Here is a 25,108-nt window from a genome sequence, read left to right on the forward strand (position 1 = left end):
AATTGGGAAAAGGGATATGCGACACGTGCGGCTGACCAATCCCAGACGTATACCAGCCGGAAGCATCGTGCTGGCTTTGGTTGCCATATCTGCCATCTTTGCCGCGGGCGAACTCTTTGCTTTACCGTTTAAGTGACTTCGACGAAGAGGCGGAAGGTGCTACCTCAACGCTCCCTGACTGAGGAGGGCTAAGCAGCCAGAAAAGCCTTCTGCAACGGCGACATCGGCAGGGGCGAGGTCCCGCCTTCCGCCCTCACTCGAAATGGCCGCCCGGGAGGCGGGCGCCGCGCGGCACGCTGGGAGGGGCAGCGCGGCGAGGGAGGGCCGTGGGGGTGGGGCCCGCGGCGGCGGCCAGAGCCCCGTCAGGCGAGAGAGCGGCCCGGCCCGGCCCGGCCCGCCTTCCCGCGCCCCGCCGGTTCCTGTGGGGAGCTCGCGCGCCGCCGCCCTGCGCCTCGGCGCCGCCGCCATGGTGAGGCCCGGGGGGCGGCCGGGGGAAGTGCCGAGTCACGGCGGGCGGGCGGGCGGCTGGGCCCCGCGTTCCTCCGGCGGCTGCGGGGCTCCCCCGCCGCTCCCCGCTCGCGAAGCCCGTCGTCGCAGCCGGCGAGCAGCGGCGCTGGTGTGGGGCGCCGGGCTGAGGGCGGGCGGCCGTTAGCGGCCGGCGGGCGTCGGCGTTTCCTCCGCGCAGCGCCGCCCTGCTCGGGGCTCGGCGGCGCAGCCCAGCCCAGCCGGAGCCGCCAGCGCCGCCGGGAAGCGCGCTGCTCCCGTTGGCCGCCCCCCGGGCAGCGCGCAAGCTGCGCGGTGCTTCCCCAGGCAGCGCGCAAGCTGCGCGGAAAGAGGCGGCCTCAGTCGGCGGGGAGAGCGGCCGTACGGCTCTTGGGTGTAGCTTTAGCTAGCCTCCAGGAGGCTTCACTGAGTGCTGTGGCACTTCAGCATGCTCTAGATACCTATTAATAAACTCTTTCTGTTTGTTTGTTGTTTTTTTTTTTCCTAGTTCTCTTTTAATATGTTTGATCACCCCATCCCTCGGGTTTTCCAGAACCGCTTCTCAACCCAATACCGCTGCTTCTCGGTATCCATGCTTGCTGGACCTAATGACAGGTCAGATGTGGAGAAAGGCGGGAAGAGTATGTGCATGTTTTATTTCGACTAATAACCTGGTGGAAGGGTGTTTGTGAATAATGTCGAGTAATACAGCTTTTGGCCAAGACTGCAGAAACATTGTTGAGCAGCGTGGAGACGTCCTGTTGTTGGCATTGGGACTGGAGCTAGCAGAGCGCCCTGGGTGGGGCTTTAAGACGGAAGAAGGAGGGGTTTATCCCAGTAGGCTGTAATTAGAAAACTTACTGAGCGAGTCCTGGTTTATGAGCATTAGAAGGAGACGTTCTTCTTTAAAGTCTCTTGTTAAAACCTTAGGCCCATTATGAGCCATGGAAATTTATGATTAAGGACTTTTTTCCCTTCCTTGTTGTACCTCACTTAGCTTGAACAAAGAGAATAGACCGGGCAACTTAATTTTCAGGCTGTCATACTAATGCTATGTTGTTTTTGAGTTGGCATCGATTTAAGAGCACCTATAAGCCCAAAGAAATAAAACTACCTTTAGGAAACATTTTCCTTAGTACTAGGTATTGTGAAACCTTGTCTTCTCTTTTTCTTTGATTAAATTCTGAAATCTCCATGCTAGCAGGTATGTTTGTTGTGACTGATTCTACTGAAATCTCTGGCTCAAAAATGAATTTGCAGGAGATTTTTAGAATCTCCTTTTTTTTAGAGGAGATTTTACAGAAAGGAATGATAAAACTGTATGTTATGTACTCTTTGTACAGTCATACTTTTCCTAATCTTACATTCTTACTCATTTCCGCAGTAATTATGCCACCATCAGCTTTGGATCAACTCAGTAAGTGGATATTTTATTCTGGAATAACAACATTAGAAATATGAGCAAATGCATATTTTAACACTATTTTAGTTATCTAACTAACTGCAGTTAGTTATCTATCTAACAGCAGTATTTCAGTTATCTATTAGAATCTGACTTAAATAGAGAATATGAGACTAATTAGTTCAAAAAATGTATTTTGGAAGTATTTTGTCTGTTCGAATTAATGAGGCTTGTCTGTCTTCAAGTACAGACATCTGAAGTGTTGGGCTACCTGAGGCATGAATCAATATTTATTAACTATTAATAGCATACTCAATATAATGGTTACATTTAATCCAGTAAATTTTTAATCTAGTAAATTCTTAATCTCAACCTGCTTGTCCTGGATGCTGTTGTCTGGAGCAAAATTTATTTCAGAGACAAAATAAGTGATAATTAGCTTTGAAATGGGGAAAAAGATAACTGAATCAGTTGTATAAATGGTCTTTATTGGCCTTTTTAACTAAGGGTGTCGTGTGTGTGTCGTACCCCCCCCGAATTTTAGCCTTTATAGAATTTCTTTGAGAAATTAGTTTAGTCAGGATTTAATTTTAAAATAGGCAGGGCCTATTAAAATTCATTAGGTAGGAGCTAATTTATAATAGCACAAGGACATAACAGTAGTAGATTCCTCTGCTAATACCTGCTGCCTGCTCATCTCTGAGCTTGGGGAAATGTTGGAGAGGCATTTAAAGTTCTAAGTGTGATGGCAATATAGTATTCGTGTATCTGCATTCTCTCCTGGATTTGTAGTTTTGGGCAATTGAAATAATGGTGTGAGGGGAATCCTCTCCTATTGTCTGGCCCATTCTCTGGCTAATATTCAATCTTTGAAAGCTTCAGAAATGTGTTAGTGGCTTTTAACAACTAAATTTTTTTTTTTCCTCCTCTCTTACCAGGCCGACTTAATATTACTTACCCTATGTTGTTTAAGCTGACTAATAAAAATTCAGACCGAATGACACACTGTGGAGTGCTTGAATTTGTGGCTGATGAGGGCATATGCTACCTTCCACACTGGGTGAGTTGTCTCATGCTGAACTGTCAAAACCTGAAGAGTAGGATTAGCGAGTTGCCAGTTTAATATTAAAGAGGCGGAGTGTTTCCTGAAGGAGCGTGTCTTTGCTAGTCATGTTCCTACAACAGCTTTCAGTCACAGCTCAGGTTTCCCTCCATGAGAGTGTAACTAAGTAAGCAAAGCAGACTGCTTTTTAAGATGCACCTGACTGCTCTTCCTGAAATTAAACCATGGTAAACTGGTGCATTTCAAGGAATACGGCGGCCCCAGAGAAAACAGGTATATGCAAGGAAAGAGAATTTAAAACCAGTCATGTTGGTAGTGGTTTGTATCTTTGTTTTCATTCTTGTAGATGATGCAGAACTTGCTGCTGGAAGAGGGAGGCTTGGTGCAAGTGGAGAGTGTTAATCTTCAAGTTGCTACTTACTCAAAATTTCAGCCACAAAGTCCAGATTTTCTTGACATCACCAATCCCAAAGCTGTGTATCCTTCCTATTCAATTATGGAGCAGGGGACAAAAGTTTTCTCCCAAATTGGAATGATGAAGCAGAGCTAGCTTTTCAGGTGTGGCTCATACTCTTTTAGGCAACTACTACTGCTCCTTCTGAACACAAAAAGGATGGAGAGCTTATGTACAGAGATGTTGCCAACTGCTGGCACAAAGGGTAGCTGGAGTGAAGAAGCATGAATCTTGGCTTAAAGTCCAATGAATTTGAGTGTCCCTGAGAAGAACTTGTACACCCTAATTTTTACTAAAAGGCTATCTACAGTACAGATGACTTTTAAACCACGTTTGAGAGACCAAGGATCAGAGATTTATAACATAGTAACTTTAAAGCTTTGCTGTTGCATTGAAAACAAATGTTTCATCTTAACATACTCCAAAGATTAGAAAATGCATTGAGAAACTTCGCTTGTCTAACAACTGGGGACGTTATTGCCATCAACTACAATGAAAAGGTACAGTATACAACACCAGTCCATGCAAGTTTTGTTTGGATATCGCTAGTCTGAGGAAGTAAATTCTGCACTGTATAGAAAAGTACGCTGTATTTCAGTAGATTGTGACTACATAAGTACTTTGACTACATCTTGTGAATAGATTTTATAGATGAGTATTTTTGGCAGTACATTTGATCACTTGGGTTTGTAGACTAAGCTCAGTTGTTGGATGTTGGTGCTAAAACAATAAACACAGAGCTGTGCAGTGTTGTTGACAAGTAATCCCAGATGGTAGGTTTCGCAATCAGTTTTCTATTGGAGGGAAAAAAGGGGTCAGTTAAGTCTTCTGAGCTGCTGTTTAGACTGTTTTTTGACTCATGAGAAAATTAGTTTTTGTGCTGTTGATGTTTTTACCAGTCAAGGGACAGAATTACCCTAATTTCATAACTTGTTTTCAAAAATGCAGATTAAGGTACAGTAAGAGTGCAGCAAGGTACAGTAAAAGGGAGGTTCTCTAGCTCCAGCATATAGCAATCTTCTATGTTAAAAATCTTTACTCTCAAGTTCTGTAGAGACCCTGCAGTATCCAGGCCTCAACGTAAAGAGCACTTACTTCAATTTTCTTGAAGCTGTCTGAAGGGAAAGGTTTAGATACGCTTTTCTTATGTTTAAGCTGAGCTCTTTCATGTGCAATCTTAAAATACTCATTACTGTTTCAGATCTATGAGCTTCGGGTAATGGAGACCAAACCAGATAAGGCTGTGTCCATCATAGAATGTGATATGAATGTAAGTTAAAGCTGATGTGGAAAGTCTGCTTTTACTGTGTCCTCCCAAAAGGAGAGGGCATCTCGTTCAGTGATAGCGCTGTACACCAAGCACCTCTGATGCTGCAGGAAAGGTAAAATCAGATGGGATAGGGAAGATGACTCATTTGAGAGTACGCTGTGTACCTTTGTAACCACATCTGCAGTCTCGAGCTGCACTTCATGTACCATCAGGTGACTGTAGTGCCTAGAATTTAATGTCTAGTTTCAATGTGTTTTATAATCTGAGTTTCGTTTAACAGCTTTGTCTTAATTCAAACTCTAGTGATATTGTGGGGTGCTGTTTTACCGTTCTGTTTCAATTACATGCTAAGACTCATTCCTGGGAGGCTTAGCCTTTTTAGTTCTAAGTTAAAATGTTTAACAAGCAAACTTCAGTTCTTTCTAGATCGAAGTGGAATTATAGTTTGTGGAGTTTTGAGGAACAGTAGTATAAAGCTTATGATTAAAAGAAAAGTATCAATCATGCTATTTTCATGCTTCTTGTGTAAATAGGTGGATTTTGATGCTCCTTTGGGGTACAAAGAACCAGAAAGAAGTGCACAACATGAAGAGACCACAGTAGGTTAAGCTTCTGTTCTTCAAAAGTGTATTCCCTAGAAGTCAGCCTTGCTTGTGATGGAGCAGCAAGGGCCAACGTAATTTTTCTTTTTCCTGAAATAATTTCTTAAGACTAAACTTTACTTGCCAGATGTTTTTGCTTGTGTTACTTAGGACATGGTTGTTTACCAACTGAAGATTTTGGAAAGAGATTGTTCTGAAGTTTTGTTTGGTCAGAAATATCTGGAATTGTTTTCATGTGTTCTGCATATCACAGCATGAATACAATGAACGAACTTGTTTTTTCCCTCACAGGATGTTGAAGCAGACCACAGCGGGTATGTGAGTGACATAGGATTTCGTGTAAGTCTCCTATTTCTGCTGGTTTCTGAATGTTGTCAAATGGTGAGGGAAAGTTGTTCCAAACAACTGTGAAATACTAATACCTGTTCTTATAGGTGCTCTTCATTTAACTGGCAAGTATCTACAAATGTTTTGTGGTGCTTGCAGCCAGTAACAGTATGACTTGCTGTCCTTAAAAAGGCAGTCTATAAATGGGAGACCGAAACATACTTCTACAGCCAGGGTTCATCAGCTTATATGTACCAAAAAGAAACATGCTGAATCAAATAATTAAATAAAAAGTATAGTAAGATTTTACAGAATATAGTATCCCTGTGCAGTATGCTTTCAAATACAAGATATGATTAAATTGAAACTCATTATGTATACATAGGCATTCTCTGGTTCCGGGAACAGATTGGATGGCAAGAAGAAAGGTGTTGAGCCTAGTCCATCACCAATTAAACCAGGAGACATTCGAAGGTATGTCTGTTTCATTCAGTTGTCAGCAAGTGAAGGATCAGTGTTTGAGCAGAGTTGTTTGGGTTTTTTTTTTTTTTTTCCTGCTCCTGCAATATAAACAAGTTAATTTCCTCATAAGTTTGCATTGAGAAAATAAGTAGTCTGATCTTCTAGAATGACTGTGACTTCCCTGACTACTTAACTTAGGATCTGCATTTTAAGGTTGCCAAAACTCAATCAACTCTGGTTCTATAGAAGACAAGCAGGGAGAGGCAGCAGGTCTAGACTGGGCTGGTGGGCTGGATTGAGCGATGCACAGAACCCTGCCAATTTTCTGAAGTCAAATTTGCTGTAGAGTGAAATCTTTTTTGAGTTGGATGGATAACCAAAGACAAGCCATGTGTGGTTTTGTGTATGTTTTTTGGTTTTGGGTTTTTTTTTCTTAGAAGGAAGTTTAGAAAATTCAGACTTAGTGGAAGTGTGCAGGGATGCGGTTCCTGTAGTGTTCTGTCATTATGCCTGTCACAATAAAACTTGAACCCTTCTGAAAAAATGTGTCCATGGCCCTGTGGAAACCACAGGCTACATGGAAACGTGCCCACAGGCAAACTCCTACAGGAGCTCCAGTATCTGATTATTTACCTCATGCAATGTATGCCCACCTTCAGAAAATAATTCAGTAGTTTAACTCTAGAATTATTTGGTAATGAAAATTTGCAGCCAGTGTTGGTACAATACTGACAGAATAGGTCTCGCTGTGTTCAATTGGATGCTAGGTATAAAACTTCCTTCATAACGTTTTTATGCTTCTTTTCCAGAGGAATACCCAACTATGACTTCAAGATCGGTAGAATCACATTCATTAGAAACTCACGTCCACTAGTTAAGAAAGTTGAAGAGGTAAATAAATTCAGATCTTTCCCAATTTTGCACAGAATTAGAACATTAGAACTACTGTCTGAGTTTGTGGTTCCTCTCTCCACACTAGATTTTTCATAGCACGCTTCTGTTAAAAAGTGATAGTAGTTAAAAAGTGGTTTGAGTTAGGTGAAAGCAACCTCTGATGTCCTTGTTTGCTGATGTAAAAAGATTGGCCTGATATAAGTTTAATAAGCCAGTGCATACTTGTTTCAGTTGGCTGAAAGGTCACTGAAATGCTCGTATTTTATTTTCAGGAAGAAAGTGGTTATTATGTAGATTAAGGATGTGAAATGTCTACAGTCAGTTGCTGCTCTGATGAATGTTCTTTCTAATTGATCGTTCAGCCTTCATCACACGTGAGCAGTGAGCAAAGAGGTAACAACCTTTTTTCCCTCTTCCTTTTTCCAGGATGAATCTGGAAGCCGGTTTATTGCCTTTTCAGGAGAAGGCCAGTCCCTGCGCAAAAAGGGAAGAAAACCCTAAGTTGTGGTACCTTTAGTCAGTTAGGATGAAAATAACAATTGCAGCATATTGGATCTTAGTTACTGAAGTTGAGAGATTGTTTTGCAACACAGGAACACTTTGGGTTTTGTTTCACGTTTAAAACCGGTGCTGTCAGACTGTCTTAATTTTCAGTTGAAAATTAAGTTGTAGGAGTTCTGAAGGAGTTTTTGGCATGTGTTGTAAAGAGGGAAGGTATGACTTGGATAAACCTGAGAAGTAAAACCAACAAGGTCTACCTTACTAAAAGGGTCCGGCTCTTAGACTGCATCCTCCCCTCTCATATACTGAGCGATGATGGTCTCCTGTTGCTCTGTGCTTGATATTTTCCTCCCTCTCTATATATTTTGCCACAATTCCAGGTAAGCTTTTTGGTGTGGTGCAAATGAAGGCTAACACTTGGGTGTTTAAGACTTTTGTGCAGGGAATCTGTTTGATTTTCGCTTCAGGCGTTGGGTTCTAAATCATTCTAAGCAATCCCCCTGTAATTGCTTTTTATAATTAATAACACGCCTTTTAATAGTTCAGATACAGTATTGTACTGTAGCAATCTACTGGCACGTGTAGGGAGGGGCGAGACCCCGCTTCTCTGCCCGGTGCCGGCGGGAGTACAGAGCTCCGGCGGCCTGCACTTTGGGCTGGCGGTGTCGGTAATAACCTGCGCATCCTTTCGAGTACCGAGCCGTCAGACGGGTAACCTGAAAGGCTCCCCCGAGTAAAGGCTGCTTGGTAACCAGCCCGCGTCCCCGTGTGCTGATTGCGGCAGAGCCAGGCCGCGGCCGCTGCCGCCTGGCTCCGCCTTCCTCGCGCTGCAGCCCCGCCTGCCGCGGGGGCGGCCCGGGGGCGGGGCGCGGCGCGTCACCTGCCCTCCGGGAGCTCCGCCCCGCAGGCCGCCATTGGCTCGCAGACCCGGGGGCGAGGTGGCCGGCTTGTGTCGCCGCTCGCCATTGGCCGGACGCGCGGGTCTCCCCGAAAGCAGGGCGGGGATTGGTAGCGGGGCGGCGGCCCTCAGGCGGGGGCAGCATGGCGGGCGGCGAGGCCTGGCGGGTGAGCGGGGCGGGGGGCGGCGGCGGGGGCTGATGGCGGCGGGCCGGGGCGGCGGCGCGGCTCAGCCCGGCCTCTTTGTCCGCCCGCAGCCGCCGCGGTCGTGCGAGGACTACTGGTGGGAGTGGAAGCACTGCCGCGGGCTGCGGCACGCCTTCCACCACTACTACGCGCACGGGGAGCTGCCGGCCTGCGGCCGGTGGCGGGACGACTACGAGGCCTGCCGCGCCTGGGAGAGGGGCCGCGCCGCCGCCGCGCAGGTACCGCCCGCGCTCCGCGGCCGCCCCCTTCCCGCCGCCCGAGCGAGCGGCAGCCCGTAGCGGCGGTCGCTGTCCCGCTCGGGCCCCTGCTCGGGTCGGCGTTCCCGGGAGAGGGACCCCCGCAGCCGCCTGCGGGCGAGCGGTGTCGGCGGTCACGCAACGGGGAGGGGTTGGAAAATCAGGCGTCTGCTTGGCGTGGGGGTGGGTGAGATGGCCTTGACATCCAGCGGGAGTATTTTCACGGTGTTCTGCTGTAAAAGCTCGTGATTTCGGCTGTTCTAATATTCCCTTCCTAATACGAAAAGCTGCCACGTTACATGCAAAAAGTATTCCCGGGGCGTCCCAGAAAAGCTCCTGGCTACAGCCCAAAAACACTGAAAGACGAGAGCCCTTAAGCACAGGCTCCAGCGTAACTCATCCTTTTGGCCAGCTAGGACAACTTCTGGTGGGGACAGCAGCACATTAAGTGGTAGTTTTCTTCATAAGGGAGAAGTCAGAGGCAAAATATAAATGTGACATAGTTAAAAGCTTGTGTCCTGGCTTACTTACATAGCATTTGGCACTTTTATTTAAGCATGATAAATTTCCATTCCTCGTTTTACCTCAAATAATCACAGCAGAAAATAAGCTCTGTAAGATTGGAACATCCAACACTATCCTGGTAATGTTTTTTTCCTGTATTTCAGGAAGCTTTGTGCAAGAGTGAAAGAGCTCGAGTTATGGAAAAACAGAAATATGCTCCAGTGTGGACACTTAGGAAGAGCCCACCACCTGACTGGTATCTTCCACTTGACCAAGACAAACCAAATTAGCAAGAATGTTTTGCTGTGTTTGGTCAGTAATGTAATACACAATGCAGAACTGTGCTGTTGTTTTTTTTTTCCCCCGTGTCATCTTGAAATTATACAACTGTAGCTCTGCCCTGCAATACTTTAGTAGTCATTCAAAAATACTGAGTTTATTTAAACACCCAGTATTTTTTAAAGGGAGAATTGAGGTGCTTAATTTGATTCTGGTCTCTTACTACTGTCTTACACTTTAGGATTTCATCTCAGCAACTCAGCAGGCAACTCCCAAATCAGTGCATACATGATCTAGCTCCTCTTGCTAGACAAGGACCTCTTCCTCTACCAGCCGGTGTTGCGCAGTTTTGGAAAAAGGTACCCACCCCAGGCCTGCCAGGTGGGACAACAAAAGCAAGCTGTGACTTCTCCCTGCCAGTTCAGGACAATCACAACCACTGGCACTTAAAAGGCATTTCCCAGATTCACTGTTGTTGTGGGTTAAGAGTTTCTCATGTGGTGGGATGATATTACAGACCCTGAAACTACAACCCTGCCCTTTTGTGGAACTGCTCCTGAATGGTGGCGTGTGTCGATGGCAGTATTCAAAATTACTACAAAAATAAAGGTTTAAATGACTGAAGAGAGGTTTTGTTTTAGGGCAAACCATTAGAAACTTAGCTACAATACTTACCTGGCAATATAAAAAAAACCCCAAAACTTAATTTTGGCTTTGTCACAGTATGTTTTCCATCTCTTTTCCCTCTTATATGCAAAAGTCACCAAAGTCTGAAAAGAGAGGCAGTAAACAGTCAGCTGCTACCTCCCTTAAAGTACAGACTCTGGTGTGATGACTGTGACATTCTTTACTCGTATCACAGGAATCTTCCAAGTTATGGTTTATGCAGGACAAATAAAAATGCTGCTCAGGACTGTATGGAGGGATGAGAGAGAGAGAAGCCCAGAAAGATAAAATATTCTGTAAAATATACTTTGTCTTGTTCTAGCATGGCATAAGAGTAAGATTAGTGTAGTTTTGTGGGGTGTCTTACTATCTAGACAGCCATTTAAAAAAACCAAACAAACAGGTACTTCATTAATATGTTTTTTTACAGTCACACACCTACAGTATTTTAAGCTGCAGAAGGAATTGTTTATTCGTATTCCATTCTTTCCTCCTTCAGTCGGCTGAGTAGTTCATGCCAGACGAACAACAAACTCCACTATCACTGCGTATACACTTTGGTGATATCAACGCATTTTCCTTCAGGAGGATCGTAACCAGGAAGTGGTGGGGTATAATTAGGTCCATCTCTCTCAAAGGGGAAAAGCCCCTCATCTCGTCTGATTGCTGCCTGATACAGCTCCTCGGATTCAAGGCGCAGTTCCTTTAGTGCCTCTTGCTGAGCTTCTACAAGGGTCTGAATTGCTTTCTTTTCTGCCTTATCTTGTTTCTGCTTAAATAAACACCACTTTTTCATAAGTAAAACTCTTCTTTCAGTCTCCTCAAATGACAGAGGGGGAAGACTTCGCACCCTGATAAAGAATAAGGTAACATTGTAATAGAGAAACAGCCTGCACCACAAAGAGCAAATTTAAAAAAAAACCCCACCAAAAAAACAACAAAAACCCCACCATACCACAAACCAAAAAAACCCGCACCAAACCCAGAGAATACCTTTCATATGTTTCATTCATGTAATGTTTGTGAGGTTTTCCATGGTCATTCTAACAGGAAATTCATATTACTATTATTTTACTACTTTTAGCAGGAGCAAATTAAATTTGCTTTCCACATTTCTGTCCTCGTAGAAGCAGAGAAGCTTTTCTACCGAGGCTGGCACTGCATTACAGTTTTTCAGAGAAAGAAATTAAAAGTATTTCTACCATGAATGCAAGCACGTGGTGAAAGACAGTCTTACTTACCTGTTGCTATCCGAGTACTTAAGTGGTGTTATAAAATCCTCAATTGGAATCATTTCTGGGGCAGCTTTTTCCAACTTTTTAATCTTCTTTTTCATACGATCCTTCTGTGCTTGCTCTCTCTTTACATCCACTTTCTTCTTCTTCTTTGGTTGTGCTCTATAAGGGAAATACATGAATAAAAGATACTTTGTAATTTAATTCAACACCAGCAACTTCCACTTCACTTTTCTAAGGACTGTTCCTTCCTGTCGCTTAATTTTGTCCCCAATAGAAGTTCCAGCCATTAGCTTTATTCAAGTAATGTAATTTCCAGGAGACAGTAATGTCTTGTGAGATCTTCCGCAGAGAAAACTGTACCTGCCCGAGAAAAGCAACCTCCAATTGAAACCTCCAGTTTCAAAAGCAACATCAGAGTGACCTGAGGAAGCTCCACAAAAATTGAATTGGAATTGTTTTGCACTAGCTCAGAGCACAGCAGAACAGGTAACAGGTTTACCTGCAAACATTCATGTCATCTCACATTAAAGAAGAGAGTGAGTGGTTTTACACACACTTTTAAAATTTCCACATTTGGAGCCAAATTCAAGGTGCAGATGTTACTCTCCTGTTGTACTTCACGCAGATCCAGTATACCCCAGATAACGTATGCCACACTCCACAAATGCAAACTAATCCTCACAGTGGACCTGTGGGATATCATTCCTGCCTTGCAGATCAAACAACCAACCCTTACGGTGTGAAACAGTCTCTCTGATGGTACCTAATAGCTACCAGGATATTTTAAATCTAGTTGCATCAGAACAAAACATGGATACCAAAATGTAACATACATGTAAATGCGGGCTGTCTAGTATACCACTTTACAGTAAAATATTTTTGGTTCAGCTAGGTATTCATTTCCATTGTTGCTCAAAAGAGGATTCTGGAGCACAGCTTAAATCCGAACATCTCCAACCACATTCTGCGGTTGTGGAAGTAAATACATCTATACACAAGCATAAAGCCATAATCGTACAGGTTACCATTAAACTCTCCTCAAGAGGCCAACGGTTCTTTATATGGTTTACATGTAGTAACTTAAAAGCAAACATCTCTAGCGAAAAGTTAACTTGGACTTGGGAAAATTTGTGTTCCCCTAAGGATGAAAACACTTCCACGAAACTCCACGGTAGCTGCACTCACCTCATGGGGAGAGATGCCCTGAACGCCAGCAGTGAAGCCTGCCAGTGACTTTCCCGGAACAGAACCGTCTGGGGCAGCCAAGAGCTTCAGAAAAAGGAACACAAAACATGAGGAGAAACTGACTTTGGTGACATTGATTCTGCAAAATGCAGGAGCCATTTATTAGTCATAAGTTACAATGATGAGTTTCAAATTATCTCTGGCCAGTTAATTCGTGACAGTATACAGTGTTTGCCCAGAGACGATAGCCTCAAATTCTTCAGCAGGGTAACCGAACCCGAATTAGCGGTGTGAATCTACAGGGTACTGGGGGGGTGAAGCAGATAGATTTTTTTAAGTTTAATAGGTTACAATAATTTTATTACTAAGCTCCGATAACGGCCTCTTTGAAGTGCTGACTTTGGAGGAGTGAAACCACCGCCCTGCAAATCCGGAGGCGCGGGCTGCCGTTCCTCGAACCTCGGCGATGTCACCAGAGAGAACCGGCCGGGGCGCCCGCGCAGCGGCTTCTCCAGCTGCGGAGCCGGTCCCGACCGCGGAGCGCAGGCCCAGGCCGCCGCGGGGGCCCCGAGCGAGCGAGGCCCGCTCGGCACCGGCACCGGGACCGGGACCGGGACCAGGCCCAGGGCTGGCGGGAGCGGCGGGAACGCCGAGCAAGGGGCGCTTCGCTGGGTGCCCTTCCCGTGGGCGCGGGGCAGGCGGCCGCAAGGGATGGACACGGACCCGCACACAGACCCGCACCCGCACACGGACCCGCACCGCCGCCCCAGCCCTACCTGAGCCGGGCGCGGCCGGGCGCCGCCCAGGCTCCGCAGAGCCCTCGGCCCGCCCGCGCTGCGGCGGCCAGCATAGCTCCCAGAGGCGCCCGCGGTGCACCCGCGCTCCCCGCCGGCCGCGCTCCCGCTCCCGCGCCCCCCGTTCCGGCTCACAAACGTTCCGCCCGGGCCCGCCACGCTGCCGTGGCGCCGGGCCCGAGGGAAGGCCCCGCCCCGCCCCGCCCCGCCCCGCCCCGCCCCGCCGCCCCGCTCCGCCCGGCAGGGGGCGCCCGCCCGGCCGGCCTCTCCCGCCCGCCCGCCCTGGAGGCGGGGCGGCGGCGCCTCGCGGGATCTCGCCCCCCGCCGGCCGAGGCGGGGGAACGCCGGGGCTCGGGGGCGGCTGTTTCCCGCCGGGCCGGTTAGGCGGTTGCCTAGGCGCCGAGTTCCGGCGTTGCCGGGAGCCGCCGGGAGCCGAGCGGGGGATGCGGCCGGGCGGCGGGGGCTGCGGCACGGGCGGCGCCGGGGCATGGAGCGGCGCTGAGGCGGCTCCGGCCGGCGGAGGGGGCGGGCAGAGCGGCGCGCGGCGGGGGCCCATGGTGGCCAGCGGCCGCTGAGCTCCGCCGCTCGCTCGGCCGCGGAGACAGCCCGGGCGGCGCCGCCCTGGGGTCCCGAGGGCGGAGGCCGGCGGGGGCCCCGGGCGGGGAACAATGAAGCTCCTGAAGCCGACCTGGGTCAACCACAATGGTGAGGGCCGGCCGGCCGCGCCGCCGGGCAGCAGGTGCCGCGGGGCCGGGCGGGCAGGTGCGGCGGGGCGCGGGGGGGGGGCGAGGGCCGCGGGGGGGGCAGCGGCGGGGCCGGGCCCGGCACACGCGTGGGGCACGTTGGAGCGCGGGCGAGGGGCGGCGGGGGGAGCGGGGGGCGGCGGCGGCTGGGGCGGCCCGAGCCCTTCGCAGCTGCCGGCTCGCAGCCCGCGGGGCGGCCGCGGCGCCTCGGGGCCCCGCCGCGCTGGGGAGCTGCGGGCGCGTAGCCGGGGCGGCGGCGGGCAGGTGGCCCCGGGCGGCAGCGGCAGCGCTCAGCCCGGCTGTCCCGGTGGGTTGCGCGGAGGCAGCGGGCCGAGGGGCTGGCGGGGGGACAGAGGTGCGAAAACGAAAGCGGGATTTCTCGAGAAGCGTGACTTCCGAAATGCGGAGCTCGCGGGGTGAGTGGGCTCGGCCGGAGCTCGCCCTCCAGAAGATGGCTGCAGGGCCGCGCCGGCCGGGCTGTGGCGGCGGCGGCGGCTCCGGTCCGGCGGAGCGGGCAGGGCTGAGCTGCTTCGCCCCGCACGGGCGCTGGGCAGCTTCGTGTGTGCGGGAGCGGAGCGGGGCGCTTTGACTCGAGCGCGGCCTGCGCAAGCGAGAGCGGGATCTCCTGCGGCGGCTGAGGTGCGCCGTGGGGTGCAGGGACACCCCGTGCCCGTGCCCGGCCCTGGCCGCCGCGGCCTCGCCTTACCGGGTCAAGTTCAGCATTCAAGTCCCCAAACGCAGTAAGCTTCAGCGTTGGCCATCTGCGCTGTCCGTGGCCACGGGCGGAAGAAGATTCATCCGACAGTACTTTCAAAACAACTGCCTGAATTTATATGGTATCCAGTCTGCCACTCCTGTGGTGATTTTGTAGAGATTTGTGAGCTCAAACGCTTTCAGAGTGAAGTGTCGATATTGACAGAAAGGTCTCTACGTTTACTAGCGTGGCAAGTACAGGGTAGCATCGCTGTTACGTGTTTACACCACTTACGATAAATTTACGGAGTATTACCTGTACTGTTCCTGGCACAGCAGTGAGAAGAAATCTAACGCGAAGAGCTCACTTCTGTTTATGCAAGTTTTGTCCTCAAATTCATGCCTACAACTTTATTTCAACTGCAAATTTTATACTCTGGTATAAATGTCAATATTTGAACTTATCTACCTGATTGGTATCTAGAATAAAACCAAGCCGGAGACCAGCTTATTTAAGCTGGAGAAGTGTGCTTTGAGTTAGAACCTGCAGATGCAACTTCACAGCTGCCTTTTTGCGTGCGTTGTTGTCTTTGTAATTGTTTGTAATCTGCAGGTTTTAAGAACAGTAACTTAAGCCTTGAGTTGAAGTTCGCATCCGTCTTTACTTGAACTACTCTCCAGGGGCAATATAGTCAGCAGATGGACCTAGCCTTTTAACAAAAGGTTGTAGTGAACTGAAAAAATGTGGAAGTACTTTATTTGAGATGTTTTTTACATTTCTGCTTGGTTGATCTAAACAAATGTACCATTGACATCTTAATCTCTGGCTGCCTGTGGGCAGACTGTCTTGTGCCTCTCTGGATCTTAGGTGGGAGCCCGCTTACAAGCAGCTGAATGAAAACTTTCATCCTAAATCTTTGCAGATCACAGAGATGAGATCTGTAACTTTCTTCCTTATTTCTTTAATGGGTGCACCTTTTGGTATGGGTATGTGTTTGAAATCTGTAGCGATTTAAAACACATCTGACCATCACAGTCTTCAGCCGAGCAGTTTGCGAGCGAGGCTCAATTTATAAAGCCCTGTGATACTTTGCCTAGTGGGTAATGCACTGCACAGGGCCTCGATCGGCCCAAATTTTATTCCCATTTCTGCTGCTGTCCTGCTGGGATGGGTTTGGGCAAGTCACTTTGTCATAGTTTTACCACCTGCAAACAGACATTCATCACTGGCTTCATCTGTAAAACGCCGTAAGGTCTGCCAGCGTATGCAGGACTACATAACATTCATGCGTTCTTATCCTTGGGGCAAGGAGTGCAGGATAAAAACTGGTGAGTTTAGTTGGCCTCTTTCAACGTACCCAGGTTCTAGATCCTGTGGGCATCGCTGCATGCAAGCAGTCTCCATCACTTTTAATGGGCCTGCCTATTTGCTCTGAAACCTCTCCAGAAACAGGGTAAAGATAATTTATACTGTGTGTACTGGAGACTCATTGTGATCATTTCTACTCCTTTTGTTTTCCCCGCGGGCACAAGAGGCTGCTTCGCTGTTGTCGGGTTGTGAGTGAGAGTCCTGACAGCAAGACTGGCGCTTCCACACACCAGATCAAGGTGCTGTCATTCCTGACTTTCCCTCTGCCCACCCAGTTTGGGGATTTGTACTTTACTGAACGGACTAGAACGAGTTTAATGATGCTTACAGGCGTACATTCACCATGAGATAATGGACATCAGAAGTTAGTGTCGTAGCAGGGAAACTCAGTACACCTGGGAATCGTATGCTGCTCGAACGAGATGCTGTGCATTTACAGTAAAAGCACTTTAACGCATTTTGGCTCTACAGGTTTTTGTCTTGGGGTTCTTAATGTCTCTTTATCTGAGTACTTATTGGAAATATTTCTTCTTCAGATGCATTTTCCTTAAGCTTTTCACACTCTTAATGTGGGCCTATTAGATTTTGCATTAAATTCTCATTATTGTTGTGTTCTTCTCTTCCGTGTTTCTTGGACGTAGCGCAAGGAAGAACATTCAAAAGTGCAATCCAATGGTGGGGGCGGGAGCGGATGACAGAAAGATACAGATGGTGTGGTTTGCTTCTCCTTCCGAGTTTTCCATTCAGTGCCTCTATAAAGATGCATTGCGCATCCAACAGTTGTATATATATTTGGCACACAAGGTTTTGAGAGCCCTGGTGCTTAGAGATGGCTAGTGCAGGCTGAGCCCTGCAGGAAAGGAGGTCCCTCGCGATTCCGAGAAACCCGTGCAAACCCCAAGGTGCTGTTCATGTATAACAACTTGTAGACGTTGGAGCCTGCCTTTCTTTAGATATAGGCACAGAGTTTATTGTCTCTCTGGGCTTTAATGGTGGAATGTAAATATTTGAATCGATTTGTGAGTCATGTTGGATGTTACGTATCAGATGGGCCATACGCAAAATTAATAGAAATTCATTCATGTTGTGGTAGAAGCTCACATAAAATTGTCTTTCGATGTCATTGATTATTGCCTAAACAAACAGAAATGATGCAGTATTTAAAATTGCATTTTTTCTTCAGCTGGTGTACTTTTTTAAAGGTGGGGCCTTTTCCTTGGGTTTGAATTATCTTACTTGGAACTTTTTGTTCCAAGCTTGTTTCATTCTCGCTATTTCTTTAAGTACATAATGTATATTTGGGTTCTTCAAACAAATAATCCAACAAGGCATCTGGTCTATCATAAGATGTTCTGTTTTTAATGAACCTGTTTCGGTTCTGTATGCAATGTGATCCTGGGAGCTTCAATAATTTAAACTTTTTTTTTTAAAAGAAATTTTTGCAAGAGTCCAAAATATCTTAAAACACAGTTAGATTTTAATGCTACTGCTTAAGAATCACTTACATTTTGTTCTGATGCTTGATTACTGTTAGGAAGTTCAACTCTTCTCCAGTTAGGAGCATGGGAAAGCATTTAGTCACTTTGAAACAGGGACCTTGTGCCTCTTGGCTCGTTTCGACAGGATCTAACAAGGTGATCAGGTAAAGACACGGACCTGGGGAAGGAAGCGGCCGCTATCAAATAGTGGCTCCTTCTCTGTTATTTTGAGAAAATGAAGGAAGTGAGGAAAACCCCCATATCTGTGATCAGTTTATAAACCACAGGTAGTATGGAATAAGTCTTGTAGCTTTAACCTGTGACAGTTATCCATCACTGTAAATGGTATTTATTCCCTTGATAGCGGTACCCTGGAGGAAGGAGCACCCTGGTAATGACTTTGTCTTACTAAATTTCTGTCCTGTGGTCATTTAATCTGTTCTCTCTTTTTTTTTTTTTAAAAAAATAATTTGACACTCTTGATTGATAAAACTGGAAACATACAAGTCTTTGCTTACTTGGGCAAACAGCCTAATGATTATTGAGCTTGTTCTGTATTTTAAGGGACAGACATAAAAGTGTAGAGAGCAAACTTATTAAAAACATAAATTTCTTCTAGATCGTGAGTTAATATACATTCATAATATGTAGCTTTACTAGTGATTCCTTTTTTAAAATCTAAGTAATCTAATTTAATCGTGGCAAGCCCCATGTTTCTCAATAGCCAAGAAAACTGTGCGCAGCTCTAGAGCAGGACACTGGGAAGATTTTCTTTTCCAAGCTGGTGCGTTGGCGTTCTAATGCCTCTTACCACTGATGCTGAAACTTTGAATGTGCCACTGTAAACTCCTGTGTTTCACCTGTTTCTGTACTCATGAATACAAGTGTGTAACAAAGCTGACTTAACTTCATGCAGTGTTCGTGCTAGGTAGGAGCTGAGTTGTTTGTGACGTTGATATGGTCCTTTCTAATAAACAGTAACGCTACAGCTCCTCTGTGAGGATTGGCTACGGGTCCACATCAGGTGCGCTCTGGTCTGGATTACACCACCGTGAGTCTCCATGCTTTCCGGCGCTGAAACGCGCAGTAGCCGTACTACTGCCTGAAAAATGGATGCGAGTGATCTTTGCAGCTGCAGTGGTAGAAGCTGACGTTCCTACATCCAGTAGTTACTGTGGCCTGCAGACATCCAAACAGGGCTGCTGCTGTGCTTGGCCTCGCCAACAGCTCATTGCAGCCAGAGCCAGGAATGAAACCTTGATGCCCTGTGGTCCTGAGCTAGTTCATAAGCAGTTGCTTCCCTCTTTGGTTTGCTCTTGTCAGCTTAAGTTTATGCTTTCCTCTACTAATAAAATTGCTTCAACTTACAGTTGAGCACAGTGAAAGTGGTGTGAACTGAAGGCTGTGGGCTCTAAACAACTGAACAGTCCGTATTTAATTATATTACCCCCAGGTCTTGGAATAATATCCAAAGACATTTGAAATAAATTCCAGACTGACCTGCAAATAGTATTTCATCTAGGTTGACTTGTAAGTATTCTGCTGTGCCAGTATATGACATGGCGTTTTGCAATTGCTGTTTGTGTTTTGATTAATGCACAATGTTTATTAAGAAGAGGGTGTGACAGATTGAGGCTGGGTGTAGTTTGACAGATTTCCTGTTTATGGAAAATGGAAGACTCTTATCTGTACAAACTCCAAGAAGTCTGGAACTTGATTTAGTAAACTAATGTTTCTAGGGAGAAAAAGAATGTCTTTAAAGGTTAACCACTGGATGCGTCTGGACGTTGCTGGTGAGACTGGGATGTATGAAACTAGTCCAATTTATTAGGAATTATCCATCAGAAACAATATTTACTTGTCTCTCTGAGGAGATTAATTTGACGGGCCTCATGTTCACAAGTCATTGTGCTTTAAGCTTATCGGCAAATTCTGTGGAAAAGCCCAAGTGTACTGGGATCATTGTGTATGATTAGTTACCTGCGGAATAAGATCCCTTCCTGGATCAGAGCTGGGCCACTTAGGAAGCTTGATTTGCGTTGAGAGTTTCATTTATTACCGCTGCCTTTCCTGAGTGCAAAGTCCATACCCTTTTTAAACTTCCCATATAAAATAATGCCCTGTGACCTGATGACTTCCACTGAGGTCTGAGTTTTTAGGATTATAATAATTTATGAAAATATCTGCTCAGTGCTCATTAGATTGAAACCCCAATTTATGCTAGGAAAAGAACTAAACAGAAAACATTATTCTACTGTATAAATACATGGATCATTTGCCTTTGAGCATTGTCTTCAATGCCAGTTCCCTTCCACGTCATGAAATACAGGAAAACTGAAAGAGGCTGATAGAGGAGTGGCCGGAATGATCAAAAGTGAGAGACAGCTTCTGTACGAGGAATGTCGAAGTAGAGCAGGACTAGGAACAGGAGGACTGAGCTGGAGATGTGTTGAATGCATGTAGAGTTGTGAGTGGCAGAAAAGGGGTGGATGTTAAGAGATCTTTGTTCACTGTTCTCCTGTACAAGAATTAAGGGGTGTTGAAGTAGCAGGTGTAGGATACATGAAGTAGGTGGTTCTTCACAGAGTCCATGGTTGAGCAGTGGATCTCTTTTGTGTTAGACGTTATTTATGGATCTGAGATGGCTGATTGAATTTATAGAAGAAAAGTCTGTTGAGGGCCTCTGATTCAAGAAGTCAGAGTTGTAATTTTTTGGAGCTGAAAGATTATCCTAGGAAGAAGCACTGTGTGCTTGCCATCGTACAGATCCCTAGGGAGGTATCTAGTGCTGGTTTCTGAGCAGAGTAGTGGGCTAGGTGGACATTTTCCCTGGTGTGATGTGGCTAATTTTAAGCTTTTATGGTGAATTTGTAGCTGAGATGCCTCTGGCTCCATAAGTAAAATAATTTGCTAAATTTTATCAACCCCGTTTGTGGTCTGTGTAAAAACTTTGCTCAGAAGGAGGAAGGGACCTGATGTTACTGCTGCTGTAGAGTTATGCTCTTAGGATAAGGCAGAGGTTGGAGATGATGCGATAGGTTTAAACACCTAGTAAAGGAAAAGAAAATTCCATCATGTCTGTAATTTTGGCAAAGCAACAGGTGCAGTAACTTATTTCACAATTTTTTGGCTTGTATAGCATATCTGTTTTTCCTGAGTAATGAGAAGCCAATGTATCTGTCAGACAAACTTATCAGTGTGTGCTTTGGTCACGGCTACTTTTTAATGCAGACTTTTGGGAAGGAAGAGTGGTGGAATTGGAGCAGACGAGGAATGAGTCTTCCTGTACGAGACGGCCGCATCTATTAAACTAATTCTAAATACAGTATTGTTAAACTACAAACCACCTAAACTCTGAAGCCTTGTTCACAGAAGCTGTGCTGGCTCTGGAAGCCGTAATTCCTCCTGATTATTGATGCCCCTGTGCCAGACGTTACTGTTCCTTCTGATTTGCTGGGGAACTGTTTCCTGTTGGTGCGAATAATACATCGGCAAAATGAGCCAGGTTACTACAATTAAAAGGTCTTTGGTAACCGGCTTCCTGGAAGGAGCACTCTCCTCTTCATGTCTAATGGCAAATTTGAGAGTATAGTAAGTCGTCTTGCCCAAGACTGTTGATGCATAAGGTCTACAGAATGACCTGTTTCCGTAAGCGTCAGTGGGTTAAACTATTTCAAATGATGCACTGGTTTAATTTAAGGGAACTTCCACATCTTGAGAAGGACAAAATAAATGTTTGCTGCTTGCCTGTGCTTCTCAAAATATTCAGCTTAGCCCTGTATGCTACGTTCATGTTAAGAGAATAAAAGATAGAATTGGGCACAACAATCTGAAGAAAAGCCACAGCTAAGTCTCAGCTAATGTGTTTTATGTGGTCTAAAGGGCTTGGAAGGAATGTAAGGTGAGTGCCATCTTACTGTACTTAAGGTCTTTGCTTGGCTGCCTGTAAAAATTTTAAGGGGAATCACATGTCGGAGTTGCAATATAAATCCAAATAAAATAAACCTTAAAATAAGTCAATATAAAGAAAATAAATGTTGATATGAGGCAAAATGCATATCCCTCAAAAAGTGAGAAATACTGGATATTCGGGTGTGGATTTTGTTAGCAGTTCAGTGTCAAGGAATTCAGATGCTACAGTTGCAACATAAAACCTATCGCTGGACAAATTCTCCAGGCTTTATCATTTATGTCTTAACATATGAAGATACGGTGCAAGAATTGACATACCTGGGAAATTTATCGAGTAACCTTGGTATGATGGGTACTCATTCTTCTGGCTATTAGGATAAATTGCCTTATTTTGTACTGGCATGTGTGTGATCTTGCTTGCAGAAGCATTCCAGTTTGAAAGGGTTCGGACTGCTGCCAAAAATTACTTGCATGTGGAAATCACATGCGTAATCCTTAGTGGTAGCTCTTTGAGCATCATTGAAAGGCAGTAAGTTTACTTTTTCCTTCCTCGTCCTCCTCCTGCAAAGGTTAAAAGAACTGTGAACGTATAGGAGAGTGTAGGTGATCCAGTGGCCGGGGCAGAACAGGCTGAGAGAGGGTTGTCTCGTTTCCAAAGCCGCTCCCCAGCTATGTTAGGTGTTTGTTACGGGGTTTACATTTTCATAAAACTTAGTTTTCTTCTGAAAGATGTAGCACATGGAGAACTAAAAGATATAGGAGTAATATTAGAGTTGGTTAGTCTTCCTTTGTCTATACGGAAGCCATAACAATAAAAGCTAGGCTTATGGTAGAAGCACTTCATAGCAACAGAATTTAAATTTGAGACTGGTAATTGTGTGACCAACAGATGTAGTCTGCCATGTGGGAGGATTTTAAACCAAACAAAAACAGAAACCAAAACAAAACTTGTTTCAGGTCATCAGCTAATGAACTGTAGAAACCTGAAGAAATTCCTTACTCAAATACAGTTTTGGCTCATTGGTGCTTGCTTTGTGGTATTATTTTGCTTTGAGGCATTTGGCATATCCTGCTGGATTAAGTGTCCTTGGTTGTCACTGGTTTGTTACGGCATGATAACTTCCATGTACGCTTTTAATAGGCTGTCATTTCTGTCATCAGGTTGCTTCCAACTCTTGCAGTCAGCCGTAATTGTTACAACTGTCGCTTTCAGAAGAAGAAAGTTATTTGCCAACCAGAAGAGTTACGGTTCTTTTGGCATTACTGCGTTCTCTTGACTGTAACACAATTCACTGTTGCTGCTTGTTCTCCAATTCCAGGAAAGCCAATATTCTCAGTGGACATTCACCCAGATGGGACCAAGTTTGCAACAGGGGGACAAGGTATGTCTGCGTACTGATAGAGGGCAGAATTTTGGGCTATGATAATCCTGTGCCTTCAGAACACTAATCGGTTTGACCCTTTTAAAAACACATCGCTTGTATCTCTATGAAACAGGTAATTATGTAAGTCATTCAAATGTATTGAAAAGCGCTGTTGTGACTGCAGCAGGCAGGGTTACGTTTTCCGATGTGCTCATCCTCCCGGACATCATTGAGATAGTAGCTGCAATAATTGAGTTGTGGCCATACTGGCCAAATTTCTTTTTTATTTGAAGAGGAACTGAATGTGAAGTTGGGCTTTTTGACCTGCTAAATAGTAGAGCTGTTGGTACCGAAAAAATCCAATAGTATAAATGGAATCGCTCCAGAAATATGTGCAAAAATATTATTCGGATTACAGTAGTGAATAATTTTATGTTGGCTACAATAATTGCAATTTAGGATTTGAATGTATCTTTTTCTCTCTTAAAATACATTTTTATTGTAAGTAGCTCATCCTTATAGTTGGTATCATTATGTACAGTGTGATTTTTGAACAAGGCTATATAACTTTATTTTGAACAGGGCTATATAACTTTATTTTTAATTGCTTCCAGAAAAATAAACCACTCCTGACTCGGTGTAACTATATCAGAATAGCATCTGTATTCAAATGTTTCCAAAGTTCCCACTGCAGTAACACCCAAATTTTAGCATCTGTTCTGGAACTCAGATTAAGCTGAAAAGGCTTTTTGCATGTATTTCAAAGGGGGTGCTTTTTGTTCTCTTACAGGTCAGGATTCTGGGAAAGTTGTGATCTGGAATATGGCTCCTGTCCTGAAAGAGGAGGATGAAAAGAATGAAAATATTCCCAAGATGCTTTGTCAGATGGACAATCACTTAGGTAACAAAGTTTGGTTTTTGGTTTTTGGGGTTTTTTTTTTGTTTGTTTGTTTTTTTAACTTACTTGGTAATTTGCCAAAGCTTAAGCATTACATGTTTGTAATCACAAAAATCATGCCCTGTCCAGTGGTGAATCAATCAATAAAGTACAGCAGAGTGGTCTCATACTTTGGCTGTATACTTTTTAGATATTCAGCAGAAAACGTTGTTAAAATGTGGGAAAATGTACAAGAAATATAGATACCTTTGGAAATCTCTTCCCTGTAAACTTTTTCCAGCTGTGGCCACAAAGCAATTGATAGTGCACATTCTGAGAATCTGGGGAGCTCTGAAGGAAAGGGTGAGAGAAGAAATAAGTAGAAAGGAAACATCATAGGAAGTATACTGGTTACAGTTCTAAATTACTCTGGATTTACTGCACATTACATTTGAATGTGTAGTTACCTGAACAAGCTGCCCCCTTTCTTTTCTTCAAGATACATCTTTCCTTCTTTGCCCTCTTAATCCTACTTCGTTTACCATAAGCAGTTTCCTTTGTTAGATGAATATTAATCTTTCTTCTTTTGAGCTACTTTTGGTGAAGCTTTTTTAAATTAGGAATAGTGCTTTTTTTAAAGTAAGAAGTACCTCAACTGCTACTGAAAGATAAGTACCAATTCATTTATCTAAAGCAGAGTAACTGCTCTGAGTGGAAAAAGCACACTTAAATCCTAACATCTCCTGTCAAGTTTTGCTTATTATAAACTCCGTCCCCGGTCCAGAACCACTTATTCTCATATTTCATCTTACAAACTTTCTTTTTTACATTTCAGCTTGTGTGAACTGTGTGCGATGGTCAAACAATGGAGTTTACTTGGCTTCAGGGGGAGATGACAAGTTGATTATGGTGTGGAAACGAGCTGCGTAAGCATGTTTCTTCCTTCTCAAGTTTGTATTTTATTTCAAGTGGGTTACTCTGTCACGTCTCTTAGTGTTTCTCCCCTGTGCCGGCCTTTTGTACGCTCGCTGCTTTGCCTGGTGCATAAGGAGCTGAAACTGTGACACCACATCACTGGTGCCTGGAGGTTTGGTCTCTTCTGTCTCGGGCTGGAGCGTGCGTCTGCCTGGGCAGTCGCCCTCCCCTCGAGGAGCTGAGGCATTTTCTTCTGTCCCTGAAGAAAGCTTCCTGATGAAATTGTACATTTT

General features: G+C 45.5%; 4 protein-coding genes across 4 annotated transcripts in view; 3 read left to right on the top strand and 1 right to left on the bottom strand.

The window, feature by feature from the left end:
- The first annotated feature begins 439 nt into the window (after positions 1–439).
- UFD1 (ubiquitin recognition factor in ER associated degradation 1) lies at positions 440–8,003 on the top strand. The gene is made up of 12 exons (XM_075718359.1): positions 440–469; positions 992–1,124; positions 1,868–1,900; positions 2,824–2,945; positions 3,295–3,425; positions 3,830–3,902; positions 4,604–4,672; positions 5,206–5,271; positions 5,566–5,613; positions 5,987–6,075; positions 6,873–6,954; positions 7,384–8,003. Exons 1-12 carry the CDS (start codon positions 467–469, stop codon positions 7,456–7,458), a joined length of 924 nt encoding a protein of 307 aa, XP_075574474.1. The 5' UTR covers positions 440–466; the 3' UTR covers positions 7,459–8,003.
- A 496-nt stretch (positions 8,004–8,499) lies between these two features.
- C11H22orf39 (chromosome 11 C22orf39 homolog) lies at positions 8,500–10,377 on the top strand. Its single transcript, XM_075718936.1, has 4 exons — positions 8,500–8,523; positions 8,613–8,780; positions 9,467–9,558; positions 9,823–10,377. Exons 1-4 carry the CDS (start codon positions 8,500–8,502, stop codon positions 10,088–10,090), a joined length of 552 nt encoding a protein of 183 aa, XP_075575051.1. The 3' UTR covers positions 10,091–10,377.
- Positions 10,378–10,595: 218 nt separating this feature from the next.
- On the bottom strand, positions 10,596–14,020 carry MRPL40 (mitochondrial ribosomal protein L40). Its single transcript, XM_075719368.1, has 5 exons — positions 13,746–14,020; positions 13,036–13,092; positions 12,671–12,754; positions 11,489–11,644; positions 10,596–11,098 (listed from the first exon to the last, which is right to left on the bottom strand). Exons 1-5 carry the CDS (start codon positions 14,018–14,020, stop codon positions 10,789–10,791), a joined length of 882 nt encoding a protein of 293 aa, XP_075575483.1. The 3' UTR covers positions 10,596–10,788.
- Positions 14,021–14,119: 99 nt separating this feature from the next.
- The window catches only part of HIRA (histone cell cycle regulator), a 38,033-nt gene continuing 27,044 nt past the window's right edge, over positions 14,120–25,108 (top strand). Inside the window, exons 1-4 of the mRNA XM_075718797.1 lie at positions 14,120–14,169; positions 22,979–23,041; positions 23,814–23,924; positions 24,736–24,826. Coding sequence (XP_075574912.1) covers positions 14,133–14,169; positions 22,979–23,041; positions 23,814–23,924; positions 24,736–24,826 — 302 coding nt within the window. The 5' untranslated portion in view covers positions 14,120–14,132. The remainder of the gene's footprint in view (positions 14,170–22,978; positions 23,042–23,813; positions 23,925–24,735; positions 24,827–25,108) is intronic.

This window comes from Pelecanus crispus, chromosome 11, assembly GCF_030463565.1.
Source record: "Pelecanus crispus isolate bPelCri1 chromosome 11, bPelCri1.pri, whole genome shotgun sequence".
Lineage (NCBI taxonomy): Eukaryota > Metazoa > Chordata > Aves > Pelecaniformes > Pelecanidae > Pelecanus > Pelecanus crispus.